This window comes from Aythya fuligula, chromosome 12, assembly GCF_009819795.1.
Source record: "Aythya fuligula isolate bAytFul2 chromosome 12, bAytFul2.pri, whole genome shotgun sequence".
In the NCBI taxonomy this organism is placed as follows: domain Eukaryota; kingdom Metazoa; phylum Chordata; class Aves; order Anseriformes; family Anatidae; genus Aythya; species Aythya fuligula.
This window is the reverse complement of record NC_045570.1, coordinates 10,596,559-10,615,316: the sequence shown is the minus strand read 5'-3', so window position 1 is coordinate 10,615,316 and position 18,758 is coordinate 10,596,559. Positions and strand designations below refer to the sequence as shown.

Below are 18,758 nucleotides of genomic sequence, written 5' to 3'. Positions count from 1 at the left end.
AATAAAAATTATGAAAACATAGGAAGGATTGAAAAAATAACTGATTTGTTTTACATCTTGTATAAAGTGTTTCCACGTGCAGTGAAATCTAACCTTGAAAACCACACAAATTGTCACGCTATATTTGTATAAATTGTGATAGCAAATAGTCACCTTCTGTCATCAGGACTCAAGTTGCACTCAGAAATTGGGGCTGTGTGCTCTTCTTCAAAAACTTGAATAGGAAAACCTTTGACAACATCCTTGAATAAATACGAAGTAGTTTGATTAGAAAGTGCTTGCTAAGATTAAGATTATGAAAAAATACAAAGCACCACAAAAAAAAAAAAAAAAAAGCTTATGAAATAAGCAAGGATAGTCTTACTTGTATCGTCTAATCTGAAAATACAAATGATAATTTATTCTTGCAATATGTTTCCCAAAAGTCAGTCATGAGTATCATTGTGTTCAGCCACTGACAGTCATTCTCATCAGTACTGGCACACCAAGCATTGTCTTGCATTTCACCACTCTGCCTGTATCTATTTGTTTCTTCATCAGCCTTGTCAAGGTGTTGGTGTCAAGACTGTCTTTTTGTTCTGTTTGTACTGAACCAACCAGAAATCCCTTGCTGAACTACCACAATACAAAGAAAGGATTAGACTGCAAAGATTACAGAAACAATGAAAAGTTAGCTGAAGTAATGATGAATATTGTCTCAAACCCTAACAGCAGTTTCGTCTGCTCCTACTGATAACTCCAGCTCTGGTTAAAATCCTATGATCGGCCTGGCTTCCTCCACCTCAAATCATTCCCCTCCCTTCACATATGGCATCTTCCTAGGTCAACTATATTTCTCTAAAGAAATCTGTCTCTCTCACACCAACAGTAAGAATTACCTACTTATCAACTTTATTCTTTGCTTTTTTTTTTTTTTTTTTTTTTTACCTTCCTTGTTCACAAGAAAGTTGATGTGTGATTTATTTACTTATTTATTTGTAATGAAGGCCCACTTCATTGTCCTCCATCTTAAAAACAAATAAAAAACCTTGTGTTCAGTCTTCCAGTTGAATGTACTGGGAAAATATTCAAAAATCGTTCATTTTGAACACTTCCTTATGCAGTGGTGGTGATGTTCAAACACATAAAAACTGGTTTTATTTCCTGTAACTCTCTTAACTCTTTTCCTACTTGCCTAACTGCCACTTTAGAACGTCCTTAAGGCATTCACTAAATTTCTCTACCATAGCCATGGTGACAGCTCAGAGATCTACCTTTCTACTTACAGCCCTGTTCCTTCTGTCCATGTAAAAATCTCAGACTCAGACCACAGGCAAATAATAAACTCCCTTCATTGCATATGTGTTGTTACATTCATCTTCAATATGTGAATTAAATTTGGCAATTCTGACTACCCCTCTCTTTCTTAAATATGAACTGTCAAGTCTAAGAGCTAGAGCTGCTTCCTTACAGGGACTTTCACTTGAAGGAGCTATTTCACCTATCAGTAGTAATACCATTTTTCAGAATTACCAAAACTGAACATGTGTTCTGTTTTTTAATTTGTCATTTTTGCATTCATAACATACCCAGAGCTTCACTGTTCTGTCATAAGAGCATGAAAGTATTTTTGTGTCTTCAGAGCAAAAATGGCAGGAGCTCACAGTATCGCTGTGTCCTCTTAGAATTTTGAATTGTATCTGTAAACGAATAGAGCAAAGTTTAGGAATACTTTTCTTTGAAATCATTTTTGACAGCTTCCTCCACAAGAGGGCGCATGAAAACAACGACAGGAGCAGAATTTTTAGGCTCTACTTGAGTGAGGAGTTCGCATCCTTGTCCTGGCACTGGGCAGCAGCTGTTTTCACAATCACCTGGTTGAAAAGAAAGGTTGCTGGATTTGATTGTTCTGGAGGGAAAGAAGCTGGTTTTGGTGGTGCTGGTTTATTTTCCCCAATTCCTCTCTCATGCAAAGTGAGATTTATTTTTAAAACTTGTTAAGTCTCTCTCAAGTCTTTCAAAACCCCTGAAGTGTTTCGTTGATCTTGGCCCACCAAGCGGCAGGACTAAATGTCTCAGGCTGCGCTGTTTAGCCAAAATCACTAAAAATGTCATGTAAGACATATTTTGAAAAGGCTTTTCTTCAGTCGCTTGAGACTACAATTGTCTGGCACGTGTCTGCATGCGCTAAACCATCCCCAAACCACCTGCCCTAAGGGTTAACCACTCGCGAAGCAGCGCGGAGCTCCCCAGCCCTCAGTTTATAGGATCCCCGGCTATCCGGGGTCGCGGAATCTGCCTGCCCCGACCCACCTGCGCCGCAGACTCCTGGTCGCCCCAGCGCCCCTCGGCCGGGGTCGGCTCCGGCTCCGGCTCGGGCTCGGGCCCCAGGGCCAAGGGGTCCCCGCGGCTGCCCCCCGCCGCCATGAGGCCCCGCGCGCCGCCTCAGCGGCCCCGTGAGGGGAGCCTGCGCCCAGGCCCGGCCCCGCGGCCGCCTCCGCGCGTCAGTCACCGAGCCTTTTCTCGCGTGTTTCCTTCCTTCCTGAGGTGTTCTTTTCGACTTTACTTTTAAAACTACACGGGCTGAGCCAACGCAAGACTACTAACCACCTTGCTTTCATGAAGAGCTACCAGAAAGCTGTGGATAATAAATAATTCTTATTAAGTCAGTCACCAAAGAACTAGTATCTCCAACTGTGAATTTCAGTTTTTGTTCATACTTTCGGGCAGGAATGTTGGTTTGGTTTCCTGTACACCTGGAAGGAGAGGTTCTGTGTGTCTGCTTTTTCATAGGTTGTATTAAAATAACTCTGAGATAACAAGCATTTTTTAAATGTACTGTATTAAACAAAAAAAGTGATGTTTTAATTGTAATTACATAACGTTGCCAAATAATGCAGATTATAATTAAGAGTACTAATCTAGTACCAAGGTATTAAGGCTAATGGAACCTTAATTTTTGTCAATGTGACAACTTATTAGTTTAGACCTGCTATAGCAAATACAATACATAATTAGGAGACATAAAAATAACTTCAAGTACAGCCAGATACTGGAAAACTGCAATCTGAATTTCTACATTAGACTCAAAAAACAGAAAAAAGAAAAACAAAAGGCATACCCAATGCAAATTTTACATTTAATTAAGTTAGGACATTAACAACTAAGGCAGACAAAAATTACCCTCCAGCATTAGAATAAAATAGAACAGTTCAGTTGGAAGGGACATTCAAAGATCAAATCCAGCTGCCTGCCCACGTCAGGACTACCCAAAAGTTAAAACATATTACTGAGCACATTGTACAAATCTCTCTTGAACACTGACAGGCATAGGGCATCAACTGCTTCTCTAGGAAACCTGTTCCAGTGTTTGACCATCCTCACAGTAAAGAAATTTTTCCTCATGCCCCCTCTGAACCTCCCCTGGCACAGCTTCATGCCATTCCCACACATCCTGAAAGATCTAATTTAGAGGTCTTAGGCAATGACTTACTGTACAAAAATGATTTGTAATAATTAGTTTATTAAAATATCATGTTTTATGTTAATTAAAACAGAGCCTGCAATATTTCAGACTATGCTTTACAGAAGGAGTCTTTTTCAACATTCCACAATCCTTGCATTTCAGTCCTATGAAGCATCACAAAATAAACATATACACGTTTACTCTCAGACAAATTCAATATGAATACAGTATTTACAATGCTTCAAAGTATACAATACGTAACTGATCTACCATCATGGAGGAGATCAAAAATTTGAGATTAAAAGTCATGCAGCACTGAAGAAAACAAGCTACTTCTTCAATACTGAAGTTGTTTCAATCTAAGAGAGAAAGATAAAGAAAACAGTTAGACTGAATAGTAACATGCAACATTCAGAGTATTTAATTACCTGAGCCATTTCTTAAACCTTAAGAAATATATGAGAAAAACATTTTGCCTCAGTGTTGAAACAAAAAAGCAAAGGCTAAGAAGTATCAGCTTGTACAACAAAGTCAAACCGTTCTGTGCAAAACGCACACAAACATATTTTGGCTATTTAGAAATAAAAAAGAAAAGTACCTTGGCTTTTTAATACAAAAATACAAATACACAACTGAATCTCAATTCCAAAGAAATGGAAGGCAGAGACCTTTGCAATGCTGCCTTTTGCCCTTTGTACATGCCCATTCCACTTAACAGCTAGACCACAATAATTTTGCCAGGATATCCAGATGCGATACTTCAAAAAATGTGTAGAGACCTGTCTTTCAGCTAATAGGAGAAGTTCAAGAGAATCCAATGTGGTGACTGTTCCACATGGGATGCTTTTTAATTTGACTATGATCTGAACCAGACGCAGTTACTTTTGTTTGTAGTTTACTTCAGCACTGAGCAAAATTAAGTTACAAACTGTTATTTTCCTATTTTCACATCTCTGCTTGCACTATGTTCAAGTCTCTAGTTTATAAAAATCTAACAGCAGAGTTTCGATTTACAAGACATACACAAGTCAAACATTCTGCTTGCTTCACTGTTCCTTGCTGAAGCACAGAATTATTAACTATCAATGCCACACAGCAGATCTATTTGAATTGGTTCTTTTGCTGATTATCAACAAACTAAAGCAGACTCAAAACATTCTGAAGCAGATATTGGTTCTAATGTTTCCAAGTAAAGATAGTAGACAAAGTAATGGAATATGACTCACCATCTGTACTAGTTCGATTTTTAACTCATTCAAAATTAATTCCACAATATCAGTTATATGTAACTGTAAATTCCATTAACTCGCACAGAACTGTTTATTTAGTGCCCTTTATCTCAAGAGGCTTCCATCCTAAAATTGATTATCCTCTAGCTTAAGATACCTAATACTTGTTTAATAAAGAAAGCAAACATTACAAACTAGCAGGCTTTAAAACATAGAGAGACTGGCTAATCCATATTTGCTACAAACAGCTTTACTAAAATGACACCTCATAAATTGAGGTTTTAGTTATCCACTGGAAAGCTTGTAAATGTTTCAGTCAGTTTTCTGTTTACCTTTTTAGAAGTTCTTTGGGTGACAAGCCTGTGGTATCTATATCGCTAAGGCTATCACTGCTGTCTGTAGTATCTGAACTGCTGTCTTTTTCTGATTTTTTATTTTTGTGTTTTCCTTTGGTTTTGTGTTTCCTATGTTTCTTCTTCTGTAAAAAGGAAAAACAAACCCGTATTACGCTACAGTTTCATTTGGAAACAGTTGGTTCTGTTGCCTTCTGAAAGGCAACAAAAACAAAAAAGCAAACATCTCTAAAAGTTGATTTCAGCATAGGCTCCAAGCTTAATTGAAACAGGACGCTTACACAACATTAAACTACCCATAGTATTATCTGCAGTCACATTGTATATATGGAAAAAGCATCACCCTAGTAAGACAATTTACTATTCTAAAGTTCCAGTCTCAAAACACCTGAGAAAACACTTAAGTTGCTTCAGTCCCAGCATGTTTTCCTAGAATCTAGAAGAAATCATGAGAAAATTCAAGAGGCAGATCAAAGAATCAGTGAACTGTTTAGTTAAATTAAATACCTTTTCCTTTTTATGTTTGCGTTCCCTCTTAGACTTCTGTTTCTCTCTGTTCTTTTTATGTTTTTCTTTCCTACTAGGCCCCGGAAAACTTGCTGGCACAGCTGTTTCTTGTTGCCAAGTAGAACCTAAAGCACAAAGCACATGCAGAAACAAAAAGCATGAACAAAAAAGGTTAATTTCATTATTACTTTCTATATTAATCTAATAAGCTGCTTTAAAATAAAAAAATTAAGCTTTCAAATGGATGTGAAATGTATAAAAAATTTAACTGTAAACTTCTTATTGTAATTAAAGGACTTTGAAATCTATCAATAAATGAATTACAATTCTCACCCTGTATCTTCATTACATTTTTTTTTAACACTGCCTCTATGGAATTACAACAAAGTTGGTACAGGCAGAAAAGTTCCTGTTAGTCCGTCACAGCACGACTACAAAGTGTTTGTCGATGACAGTTTGACATAGTTCAGGCATTTAAGAGGTAAAGTAGCTATTCACAAACATTTATTAAAGAGAAATATCATACATCAAATACCTTACATCTTCAACATGCAGAATTCATATACAAGAAATATATAGAACCTACCAAAAGGAAAAGCTGGGGGCAACTTTGGCCCAAATTCCTCTGCTGCATCCAGTTCCTGCTTTGAAGCAGGCAACAAAGAAACACCAGGCTCCGCTTTAGCAGACACATTGTCTATGAAAATAAAACAAAACAAAGACTTCTTTATTCAAAAGCAAGAAACATTTTTGTCAAGATATGCTGAAAAAAAGTTAAAGCAGACTTTCTAAAAAACTCTAAGAAAGCAAACTGATTGGCATCTTATATCTCTGTGGATTTTCTTGGCTAACTGCATAGTTGACATCCTGAAAGATTGCAACATATAAATACATATTTCTAACTCAAAATTAACCTATTATACAATTATAATTTACTTACTATCAGTACGTTTGCTTTTATTTAACAAGGTAGTATGACTTTTATACTACTTGGCACAAAAAACAGACTCTACATGATCTACAAAGTTCATAAAAACTGGAAGTTAGATGTTAACAGAACCAACTGTGAAAGAATGTGAAAGTTTTCTCACTGAAAGCTAAGTATATTGTGCATTTTGTTAATTTAATGATATTCTGAAAATATAGAAACATTTTACAACCCACTTATTGAATTTTAGTAACGTAAAAGATTGGTCTTCTCCCTCTCTTGTAGAATTATAGTGACAACTTTTATAACTAGAATATAAATAAAATGCAACCTTCTGATGTCCTAGTAAAATTATTTTTAACATTACATTTTACAGGAATGTCAGTATTTAGAAAGTGACTTTATTAAATAAATGCATACTATTTATTTCTGAACTTGTAAAATATCCACCATAAGATAGGAATAACTTATTAGCTTATCTTATGACTTATAAAGTTTCCCTTTATGTCCGCCCTTACCTTAGATGTTTTTTCTGCCCTCACTGTTTAACAAAAACGTTTTATAGGTCAGTTTGCTTGTAAAATCTATGCAAGACACATGGCAACATGAATAACACTAACATACAAGGTCTTATTCAGAACTGTACTATTCACATTTTCTTCATGCCTAGATAGACCAATACCAGATGAGCTGCACAAGAGTATAGCACTGTCCTAGCAGTCCCAGAGTACTTGATTCATACAGGAATTTTTTTATAAGATGTTTTTAAAAATAAAGATACCTTGTGAATTAGATGAGGAACTATCTGGTAGATTAACTTGCTTAGTGGTTTCTGAATCTGTTACTGAAGTAGTTGGTTGCTGCTCTTCTTCACTCTCTTCATCAGAGGAAGAAGATTTTTCATCAGAGGAACTCACAAAAATGGCCTTAAATAAGTCCATGGATGGTCTGCTTTCTTCTTCTTGATCTTTATCTTCATCAGCTACCTGCAAAACAGCATAACAAACCATATATAAACACTAAAGAAACTAAAAATCAGCTAAGTTGAGCAATACAGCAAGTTCAAACATTCTGAGATGCATTTACAAAATAATCACATATCACAATAGGTAGGCCAAAACCTTGAAGCACTGCTAAACTCATGTCCTCTTAAGGGTACTGCAATTTGTGCTCTACACAGTTGAAAATAGATCCCAAGATATTAGAAATTCTTATTCATTAGTTCAAACTTCTCTTATATGCTACTCAAAGTAAATTTATTCAAAGGAAAAACATCACCTTTCTCCACAATGTATGCACCCTCCTCTGCTCAAAGCAGAAAAAAAAATACATATACCCTGTGTCTGTGAGCAAAGTGGGTATAAGTGACTGAATTTAACCCCCTAGTTGGGAGCTAAATTTTATCTTTTCTTAAGCTGCTACTTCAAGTACAGATAGTCATACTTGCTGTCCTTGTATGTTGTGGAAGTTTCACCTCTGAGTTATAAACTCAAAATTTTTCCAAAGGTAATCTCACTTCCTCTTTGCTTATCCTGAGTGGGCCCTTCAGCAAACTGATCTGTGTTAAACCAATTCATATACTACACAAAATTATTTCAGGGTTGCCTTTATGTTCCTAAACACCATTGTGAACCCACCTCACTGGGAAGAGTTTCACTTGCCCTAGTTCCACATTCTTCTGTTGTTGGCTCTGGTGGCTTCTGCTGAAGATCAGCTTTTGATTTAGATTCTTCTGTTGTTGGCACTGGTGGCTTCTGCTGAAGATCAGCTTTTGATCTAGCAAGACTAATGAATTCACTGATAGAATCTTTTTTCTCCTTTTCTTTATCTGATACATCCCATCTAGAAGGTTTCTTTGGTTCTAAAAAAGTCCCAAACATTCAAATCAGTTGCATGCTAAATTATATTACATTTTATGACCTACTTGATTTTAAAATAACCTGTTTCTTCAGTATGGTTTGGTACTTTTAAAATCTTTTTAATGAATATGACCTACAAAGGTCTTCTAGGTGCAAAAAAAACATCATAATCATACTGACGTTTGTTTTTATGTCTGAACCGAATTTATTGCATTTATTTTCAAATTTCATGTCTTTCTCTTGAATTCAAAAATACTGAATTTATAGATAAATTCATTCTCCATAACAAAGATAGGCATTTCTATACCATTACCTCATAACTAAATGAATAAAACAACAACCAACTTACTGCTAAGACTGCTATTCTGTTGGTTTTTTTCATTTGTTTCTTGAGTTACAGATGTGGTAGGCTCAGGCAGAGTTAAAAAGTTAAATACAGAATACTTGTCTCTCTTCACTTTTGGTAAACCAACGATGGAAGAACTATAGGGAAATTAAAAAAAAATAAATTGATTATTGTTTTCGACATAGAAAAATAAGGCCTCAAATTATCTACAACAGGCTACAGTAGTCCTTAAAATGCATACTATTTTCTCAGAAGTGATTTCACCATGTTTAATGAGGCCAATTAAAACACTGTAAGGTTTTAAAACATCAAGCCACATTTTTCAAAATCATATGACAAAATGTCAGAATTTTTTAAAGTGTTAAAAATAAGTATATTTTATCAATCATCTCACTTAGGATATGGATCAGGAACATTAAATCTTTTGCACAACAACTTTTCAGGGTGCCATTCAAACTTGTCTCTGGTGAGTTTGCCAAACATCTTCATCTTCACAGCAGTTTCCTTATCATCAGTATCATTCTGAAAAAGTCAAAACATTATCTCATACATAACTAACAACTTACTAAATTAACTTTTTAATTAACTTACTGAATTAACTGAATTAACAAGACAACTGTCCTGTTGTCACACTAACAAATAAATATTTCAATGTAGATTAACAAATCACTGCTTTGTTTGCAGCAAACATTCTCAAAGGTTTACCTAACAGAAGAGCAAAAAACCATTATTGACGTGGTATCTACAAAAGTTTTAGAGAAAAATAATTTTGAAAGTCGGGACAAAGGCAACAAACATAACTTCTATATACTAGAAAGACAGTAACAGCATATACCTCCTGGTCCCGAGGAACTTCGACTTTGTCAACATCATCTTCATATTTGGCCCGCGTAAACCTGGATGACAGGGTTGAGTTTGAGGACTTATAGAACATTGCTGCACGGAAGAATTCCTCTTGTTCTCTTCCTCGTTCCCATTCTGTCATAGTTGGGTCTAAATGACGTTCTAACGTATCTAGTATAAGTTAAGGAGAGAAGTAATTAGCAAAAATTAGAGCTTACTTAAATTTGCTGCTTTTCAAGAAAAAAAAAAAAAAGATAAGCAAGCATCCCTGCAAGTATGTAATATGCATTTGGTTTAAAGACAGTATTAATCTCAACTGTATTATTAAAAATTACTGTATGCTATCATTTTACAGCCACAGATTCTTCTAGGAAGAGTAATTCCAAATGTAATTGACAGTAGTGTCTGTCAGAATATCCAAAGAACATGCAGAACAAGCTCTGACAAGTGTAAACTACTTCACTCACTTTACAATTCCTATCTCCTCCAGAAGGGTATGGTTTGGCTTTTCTTTTGATTTTTCCTCTCTTATTTGAGAAAAAGGTGAAAGGAGTCAAAAATTGCAATTCTGCTGTGACAACTGCTTTCTTTCTGCCTTTATAGGATCTGTCAGTTTTACTCCTCACAAAGAAGCAAACTAAATGAAACTCCTTATTCCATGCATAATAGTTTACAGCACTGGCAAGAGCTGAAGTCTACTTTGCCAAATGAAAAAAAAATAAATATGCTGTTTCCTAACCAAAACATCCTTTACAATTTCACTTGTGCCACAGCAAAGTATGAAATGCAACGCCTAAAATCAAGTCTTGCTAACACTTAAACTCCTGAGCAGTTTCACTGAAGTCAATACAATTAAATGTCATAAAAAATTTCTTAAGAATTGCAATAGTTGTTGGGCTTATTTTGGCCGTAGAAAACTAAAAATTTCAGGATTTCTTTCCTTGGTTACCTTTTTCTCCTTGTTTAAGACTTCTCACAAAACTTTCATATCTTTTTTGCTTTTCTGGATCTTTTGCAAATGGCTTGAAGTCACTAGAACCAGCGTTTGCAATCTGCCCCCCCAACAACATTTGCCATTTTTGAAAAGCATCATCTGCAGAGGCTGGCTGGAATCTGCTATTCCGTGATGGCTGAGGTAACGTTTTGGCTTTCATTTGTTGTTCAGATGCTTGCTTCACTTCTTTGAGTCTCTCTCTATCTTTCTCAGACAGATATTCCATAACAGAACGAGCTGGACCTAAAATCAAAAGAAGAAGTTAAAATAAAAATTAATACAATTATTTCTGACCCTTCAGTGGAGAAAAAAGCCTACACATACACACATTCAGAGAAAATACTCTAACGCTAGAACACAATATAACGGCAGAAATGGCATATGAGAACTGTTGGTCACTATTGCATCTTTTATGCTATTTGCCACATGTGTACATATTACCTTGTAAAATTTACTATTGTAGATATAAATGCCATATTTACAAGATAATTTTTAGTGGATTTACATGTATTTCAGTGATGCCTCATTTTTACAGAGAAAAATGTCAAAACTCACAACTTACTACATAATGAATTCATAAGGCCACTACAAAGAAACATCTAATCCTATGCATGCTTTTCTTCTTTAAGACTTAAGTGCATGAAAATGCAGACAGACATCAATAGCTCATCTGTAGAAATGGAAATGGATAATGACAAGGTATTTTGGCTAATCAACTTGATTTACTATTTTTACATTAGAAAATAGTGTTCAAGACTAAATCAAATTTTTATTGTTATATAAACAATTTGGGGACCTGAAAAACAAGCAAAGGTGTGATATCCATCAATACCTTTCAGAACAGCCTCTCCTAGTTGTTCCCTCCTCTGAGACGCGTTCAGTGCATGCCTGCTTTGCTGTGTCATGTTGCTGCCAAGTTTTCCAGTTGATTCCTCTAATGCCTTCTGTAAATGGTAGTTTTCATTCCCAGCAGCTATTACAGGTCGAAAGTAATGAACTGGTCTGTAATTTCGTGGCAGATCAGGTGGTAGATAAATCTTTACAGAGAAGTGGGAAAAAAAAACACAACACAACAACCAAAAGCAAGATACAACTTTGTATTTAACCCTTAGAAATGTTTCAGAAAGGTCACTTCAATCTAAAAATTCCTCAATTTACAACTAGCAGCAGAAAGAGACATCACAAGCTACTGATTATTTTAGACTGAGTCAGTAAGTGGCACTGTAATACAAACTTTTGGAACAAATTGTTCTATTGTTAATAGATAACAGTTACACAATATAGGAAAACACATCAAGAAGCAGCAAATATAAACCAGTCTTAATACACATTGCTCTCATTTGAGAAAATGCTCTTGATAATGCTCATAAATTACTCTTTTAAAAACAGAATTCACTTATGATTTAGTCAGTTAATTGAATAATTGAGTACTTCTGTGTTTTCTATTTTTCATGTCTTTCAAATTCCTTTTCCCCTACATTCTGCATGCAAGCTTCAAAAGGTTAACTCTCTGCCTCTTATACAATTCAATTTTATATACCATGCAAACTTTCTTCATTCACAAAAGTACCTTATCACAAAACTCCATTCATCACTCCAATTTATGCAATCATACATGGAATAAAAGATACAAAGCTAAGAATAAAGCTAACAAACTAACTTGTCACCAAAACAGTGAAGTGGACGAAGTCTGGGGACTAATTTTTTACATGATAAACATCCATTTACATGATAAATGGATGTTAGTTATATTTGAAGGATATAAAAGCAGATGTGCATTATTTATTGCAAAGTTAAATCAAATCACTCCTCCAACTTTATTCAAAATAACAGTAAGTAGTGTACAATGTATTTGCTCAAGGGTTGTACATGGGCAAAGTTTAAATTAATCCATTAGTTTGGCAGCTTCCACATACCCAGCAGTCTATGCTACTTACCAGAACTTTCATTTCTAAGAAAATAAAAAAACATTGAGCAACAGTAAAATCCATATAGCACAGGTCAATTTTGCTTTGGATGTTATTCTTATGGCAAAAATGTCAGTATCTGCTTACCTTGTTTGGAGCTGATGATTTTGATGCCAAGGAAAAGCCATCCAAGATTTTTCCTATATATTTAACTTCTGTGTCAGACCCTACAAATTACCATAGAGTTGGTCAATATTTAAAATGTGTATGTTTGACAAAAAGCATTTTTTCCTGAAAATTTTATATTTTGCAGTACATTTGATAGAATATGATTGGAGTTGTTTGTTCTCTTTGCCTTTCATTTAAATTCAATGACTATGAGTCTGGCTATAGCATTACACAGCTAAAATACTAGAAATACAGGAAGAATCCTATAAAATGAACCTGGCTACTGGTACAGCATCAGTACCACTAGATGCACATCTAACATCATAAGTGCATTAATTGCATACAACTTAATATCAAGAAGTTGTCTAGAAAATGCTGAGTATTCCATGCACTTAGAAGTTGCACTAAAAATACAGCAGTATCAAGACAAAACTTGCAAATGTTATCATTTGCAAATAAGCAAATCTAAAAAAAAAATCTTTGAAAGTATTAGGTCATATTTTGCAGCTATAGTTCATAATCATCTTTACTTCAGTGGAATTGAATGCTATATTTCACAGAGCAGCGCATACTGTCCTTTTAAAATGCGATTTGGGTTTTTAGTCTAAACTAGGATTCGTGTAGGACTTCAAAATTATTTCCAGAACTGAAACACATGAATCTTGCAGTAAGACTAGACAAAGCTTCAGATATCATAGCTAGGAGATACCAATCCCTTTAAAATATTTGGAAAAGAGAGACTACACTTACGTGATGCTTTGAATACAAATCACACTAACTCTTTAGTTAGAACTATAGTTCTTACTTTTTTTGGATTTATACTGCTTAGGTGCTGTCCAGCCATACAAGCCATCTCCAGGTTCTTCATCTTTTAGAACTGTATCGTATTTTGACAATGTTTCAGTTGCATAAATATCATCATCTTCTTCCTCTAAAGCTCCTACACCAAAAGCCTGTAACATATTTTAAATAAAAGTAATAGGAATTTAAAAATGTGAAAATTGTATTTTTGGTTTAAGTCACATGATAGAACACATCTACATCTGTATCTATCCATCTACAGTATGTAAGGTGCCCTATAAACAACAATATACATAGATGCATACTGGGAAAAAAAATGTACTACGATATAAGAAAAACAAGAGGTAAAAACTGGAGGGGTGACAGGAGACAGGGGAGAACCAAACATATTCCGCTTATTCCACTCCCTTAGCAGTAAGGGACATTAAGTTTGGTCAGCACAGGGTGAGGACAGCATAGACTTACAGTCTATGTGCAGGTTAAGCACTCAAAGCAAAATAAACAAAAACAACAACAAAAACATTAAACAGCACAAAAAAAAAATTCTAAAAGTATATAAATCGACAGCACTCCTACATAAGAACTACAAATAAAATGGAAGGAAGCAAAACCCCTCTAACTCTAAAAAGTTTAAACTAAAACTCTAAAACTCTAAAACTCTAAAACTCTAAAACTCTAAAACTCTAAAACTCTAAAACTCTAAAACTCTAAAACTCTAAAACTCTAAAACTCTAAAACTCTAAAACTCTAAAACTCTAAAACTCTAAAACTCTAAAACTCAACTTTAGTTTAAACTAAAAACATACTGAACATCAACTTTCTCTAATCAAGTAACAAGCATTTTCTCAATCCAATCATTCATTGAGTTCTTTTTATATTTCTCTTTAACACTATCAATAAATGAAAGCAGTTAAGAGTTACAAGGATTTGCTCACATGTTCACATTAAAGAGGTTAACAAACAGAAACGAGGTATTCCTAATGCTGTTTTCAAACCATACTTCAGGTTTCTTACAATACAGTGTCTACAGTGACTATGTTAGTGTCTACAGTGACTATGTGCCTTCCACAAAGGAAAAAAAAAATCAAAATTCATTTAGATTTTATTACATTACTAATAAAATGCATTAAGCAACATCTTACTTGGCCTGTGATACCTAGTTTTCTTCCTCTATTGTGTCGCAGATCACCAAGTGAATTACTTGGGTCTTCAGAACCCGCAAAAAGATTAACATGTTCTCTTCCAGATACACCAAACAAAGCTTGTGTGGGGTCCAAACCCTTATAACCAAGTCCATGGACATTCTCCTTTGGAGTCAAATCTACAGGCATTACATCTTTCGGTGCAAACGTCACATTCTCTGGCTGGTATTCATCTTCTTCGTCCTTGTACAATAAAAGTATACAAGAACAACTATGAATAAAAGAGTTTGGTACATTTAGCTTTTACAATATTTAGTTAATGTAAAACTAGGCAAGCTTGATTTTCCTTAACTATATATGAAACTATTTTTGAACTACACCTGCTTAGCTAGCAAAAGAATAAATTTTGTTACGTTCAATCTTTTTCATAGTAAGCATAATAAATATTTACAAACAACAAAATCTGAAATTGCACACTGAAGTGCTGGTTAAAAAGCATCTTTTTTTTTAATGCGTGTTAACACACAAGTTATTTTTATGTAAGTCAACGAAAAGCTTTTGCCTGCACAGTACCTCAGAACCTTCTGACAGTCCAGGTGGTAATGCACAACCATATATTTTCACTTCAGGGTCTGTAAGAGACGTAACAGCATCCTTATTAAATTTCTCTAAGATTAAAGAAACATATTAAATAAAATGATATCTTAAAATGAGCTTCTTAATGGTCTAACTATCTAGTTAGATTAATATTGGTCTAACTTGAAGGCTAACTTTCTATTACTGAGTTCAGGAACTTCACTGAACTTACCAGGTTTCTGCCTACGTGGCTTTCTTTTGACTCGCGGTCCTATGCCTTGTCCATCTTTCCAACCCATTTTTCGCAACAGTTCAACACCAATTGTTATTCTAAGAAGAAAACCAAAGAAAACAAAAATAAATAAAAAAAATCAGACCACAATTTTAGTATTCCTTGAAAAATAATATATAACAACACCATTTGAAAATGTTTTTGCACCATACTTTCAAACCAAATCTGAACACATCAACATTTGAGTATATGCTGTATCCATCTCTAAATTCTCACCTAGCACAAGACTGCACATGCAAAACAAAAATCCAGATGGAGGCCACTTTGAAAATGCAAAACTGAAGAGCTTTCATTCTCCTTCATGAGTTACTTTAATCAAACATTACTTGCCTTAGCAATAAAACACTTGTAAGTGAATAAAATTGCTTGATTAACTTTTATTTAAATTTACTTACTTTGATGGTCCTATTAAATCATCAAATGCAGTAGTTCCTGGAATGGCAGCAACTACTCCTGCAATCTGTCTAGCTTTTTCTTTGATTCTGTCTTTAGCTTTGGATGCAAAATCATCTGTGGTTGTAATATCTTTTGGTGCTATCCCAAATTCACTAAGATCCTAGAAAATATAGACAAAAAATAAAAAAATATATTAAAAAATATTTTTCCTGTTTTTTTCTTAAAGGTTAACTTAGTATAATAGTAAAGGAAACAAAACAGGATGTGACCCTTATATTGGCAACATTTTTCAAGCCATTTTTTCATATCTTTGATTTTTGAGTAACCTGAATGGTCGCATTTCAGTTTCAAAAGCATTTATATCTTCTCAAAGTGAAAGGTTTGAAGTTTTGTTTTGTTTTTAATATTGAGATTACAGGAGTTTTCCTAGGTGTATCAGCGAAACATCCTAAAAATCTAGAAGTATAACACCGTATACATGAAGTAATTTTGAAGTTAGTTTTGCTATTTAAGTTCTTTTTTCACGGCCTGAAAAAACTTACAGTCACGGCAACTACTTCCAAAAGAGATGTATGTATTTCTAAATGTACCTCTTCATCCATGAAGTCTTCTGGTCCAAGAACGGTTCTGTCTGCTCTTTTCTGACGTGATGATATAAAAGCTGAAGGAGTCCATCCTTAAAAGTAAACCATTTAAAGTAAGGTATTGTAAACTACAATCTAGTATTTAAAAATAAATCAAACATTTCAACCTTACATTTTAAGGATACATCACGAGAACATCTATAAAACTGCAGTGTAAGAACTGAAGGGGAAATACCTTAAAAAATATTGTTCCAACTACTTACAGAATAACGAACAGTAGGAAAAAAAATGCTTCATGACAGTTAATTTATTTTCACTAATGTTATATTACAATAACCATATAACCCTTCCCAGAGGACAGAAAGATATCTGACCTTCCTTTGTGCCAACAGTGTTAAAGTAACCAGCAGAGAAACCACCAGTAAATGCTCCATGAAAACGTTGATATCGTCCCTTTGCATCTTTAACAGTCTGTTCTTGAAGAGGAACTGGCTTTTTGAGTCGTTCACCTACAATCAGATAAACCACAAAACTAAATCACAACACTGCATAAAGAATGGAATCTCTGCTTAGTCCAGAAACCATTTCTTCCCTTGCAATTAAGAACAAGACTGAACGGCAGCCACCCTAAAGTAAAAAGCATCAGCAGTTTACACTTATTCCAACCTATTTAAAATATTTGTATACATTGTTAATATACACTGCCAGAACAAAAGCATGAAGTGTTCAAATAGAAATTCTTACTAGTTCTGAAAACACTTATTTTCCTGCAGTCAGATTAATAAATTACCTGTCCACTTAATAACCCCTCTAGTCTGTAAATATTTCCCCTATACATCACAGGCACTTAGAACTATTCACAAAGCACTAGAAAGGTTTGAAATGCTAAATACTTACCACTCGGATTCTCCTTAATATTGGTTGATATGGTTAATATATGCAACTTTTTTATATAACATTTTACATACTGAGAGTAAAAAAAATCCTACCACTATAAACTTTCAACAGAATCTTTTATTTGACTCACAAAAGACAACACGCAAAATAAATAACATCCATAAAGAGAAACTAATGATGCTTCTTACATACACGTTAGTCCACACTAGAAGCTTCTGAAGGAACAAAAGGATTTAAATGTATTTTATGGTGATAAGAAACTCACAGGTTCACAAGGCCTAGCCAATTTCCCTTTTGTACAAATTCATTCATGCACATAATACCATTATTACTATTTACTGAGAACAGAAGAGTTCCAGGCTTGGCAGAAAATAATATGCAATATTACAGTTTCTCTAAGGATTAACCCACTGAAACTATTAGACCACTATTTGTCAGAGATTTCTTAAAGAAGCACTTTTGTTGACTTAAACCAAGCTACCCCCAATATTAGAAATCAATATTAAAGATGGGTGATTTGGGCCTGATCTCTTCAGGCACAACTCCTGGCTAAATATTCTACAGAAGCTACATAAAAATACACACCTGTGATCACCACTGAACCCTGTAAAGCTTCAGTTATTTATTTGCAGCTACCTGTTGTGACAGTTATAGGAAAAAATGTTTTTTCACTTTAACAGGAAATAAATTATTAAAAACTGCTAATGTCATGTTTAACCCTTCAATCTTCAAAGACAGGGAGGAGTATTATGAAGCGCGTCTTTAACGTCAATAGAATGGCTATGCTACTTCAAGTCTAATCTGATTTGGAAATCACAAGGGTATGTCACTGTTTTCATTTTTTTGCTGTCATTGATGATAACAAGAAAAACAAAGGATGGTGGTTCCAGAGAAACAACAGCGATCTTCTACCTTGACAGGGCATCCTGGTGCTTTCAAACCTCGGCCAGGCAACAAAACTTCCATCTTTATTATCAGGCGGCCAGCCCCGAGAATAACAACCACTGCCCGCTGACTTGAAAATTTTACAACTAACACCAGCCGGGACGTTACAGAAATACCAGAACCACGAAACTCAGCTAAAGGGTTTTAAAAACACACGGAAGGCCAGTCCTGCTCGGTAAGTGTGTTACAACACCGGGGCCGGCAGCCTCCGGGGGCCGTGTGGGGCGCCCCCAGGGCGGCGGGCAGGGGGAGGCGGCTCTGCCCTGTGCCCACAGACCCCAGCGCCCCCGGCTCTGAGGGGACGGGAGCCGGGGCCGAACCAAACCGGGCCGGGCCGCTCCTCCCGGGCCGCTCGGCCGCAAGGGCCGCGGTACGTGCCCCTGGGCCGCCTCCAGGCCCGCGGCCCCCACAGCGCGGGGAGAGGCGCGGGGCGCCCCGCCGGGTCCCTTACCCTCCTGCAGGGGCTGCAGCGCGGTGCCGTAGCTCACCAGATCCTCCTCCTCGCTGTCGCTCGAATCCGCCGCCGCCATCTTGGCAGCACGGCGG

The 18,758-nt window shown here is 35.6% G+C and overlaps 2 protein-coding genes across 2 annotated transcripts in view; both read right to left on the bottom strand.

Annotated features, from left to right (window-relative positions):
• The window catches only part of WDR88 (WD repeat domain 88), a 41,004-nt gene extending 38,598 nt beyond the window's left edge, over positions 1–2,406 (bottom strand). The window contains exons 1-3 of the mRNA XM_032195786.1: positions 2,293–2,406; positions 1,569–1,679; positions 154–242 (exon numbers count right to left, since the gene is read on the bottom strand). Coding sequence (XP_032051677.1) covers positions 154–242; positions 1,569–1,679; positions 2,293–2,406 — 314 coding nt within the window. The remainder of the gene's footprint in view (positions 1–153; positions 243–1,568; positions 1,680–2,292) is intronic.
• A 976-nt stretch (positions 2,407–3,382) lies between these two features.
• On the bottom strand, positions 3,383–18,758 carry GPATCH1 (G-patch domain containing 1). Its single transcript, XM_032195696.1, has 20 exons — positions 18,664–18,758; positions 16,745–16,879; positions 16,377–16,462; positions 15,786–15,946; positions 15,331–15,428; positions 15,096–15,154; positions 14,523–14,765; positions 13,385–13,532; positions 12,559–12,638; positions 11,337–11,541; positions 10,460–10,747; positions 9,503–9,681; positions 9,062–9,189; positions 8,671–8,804; positions 8,100–8,323; positions 7,244–7,448; positions 6,121–6,231; positions 5,535–5,659; positions 5,007–5,152; positions 3,383–3,804 (listed from the first exon to the last, which is right to left on the bottom strand). Exons 1-20 carry the CDS (start codon positions 18,740–18,742, stop codon positions 3,783–3,785), a joined length of 2,856 nt encoding a protein of 951 aa, XP_032051587.1. The 5' UTR covers positions 18,743–18,758; the 3' UTR covers positions 3,383–3,782.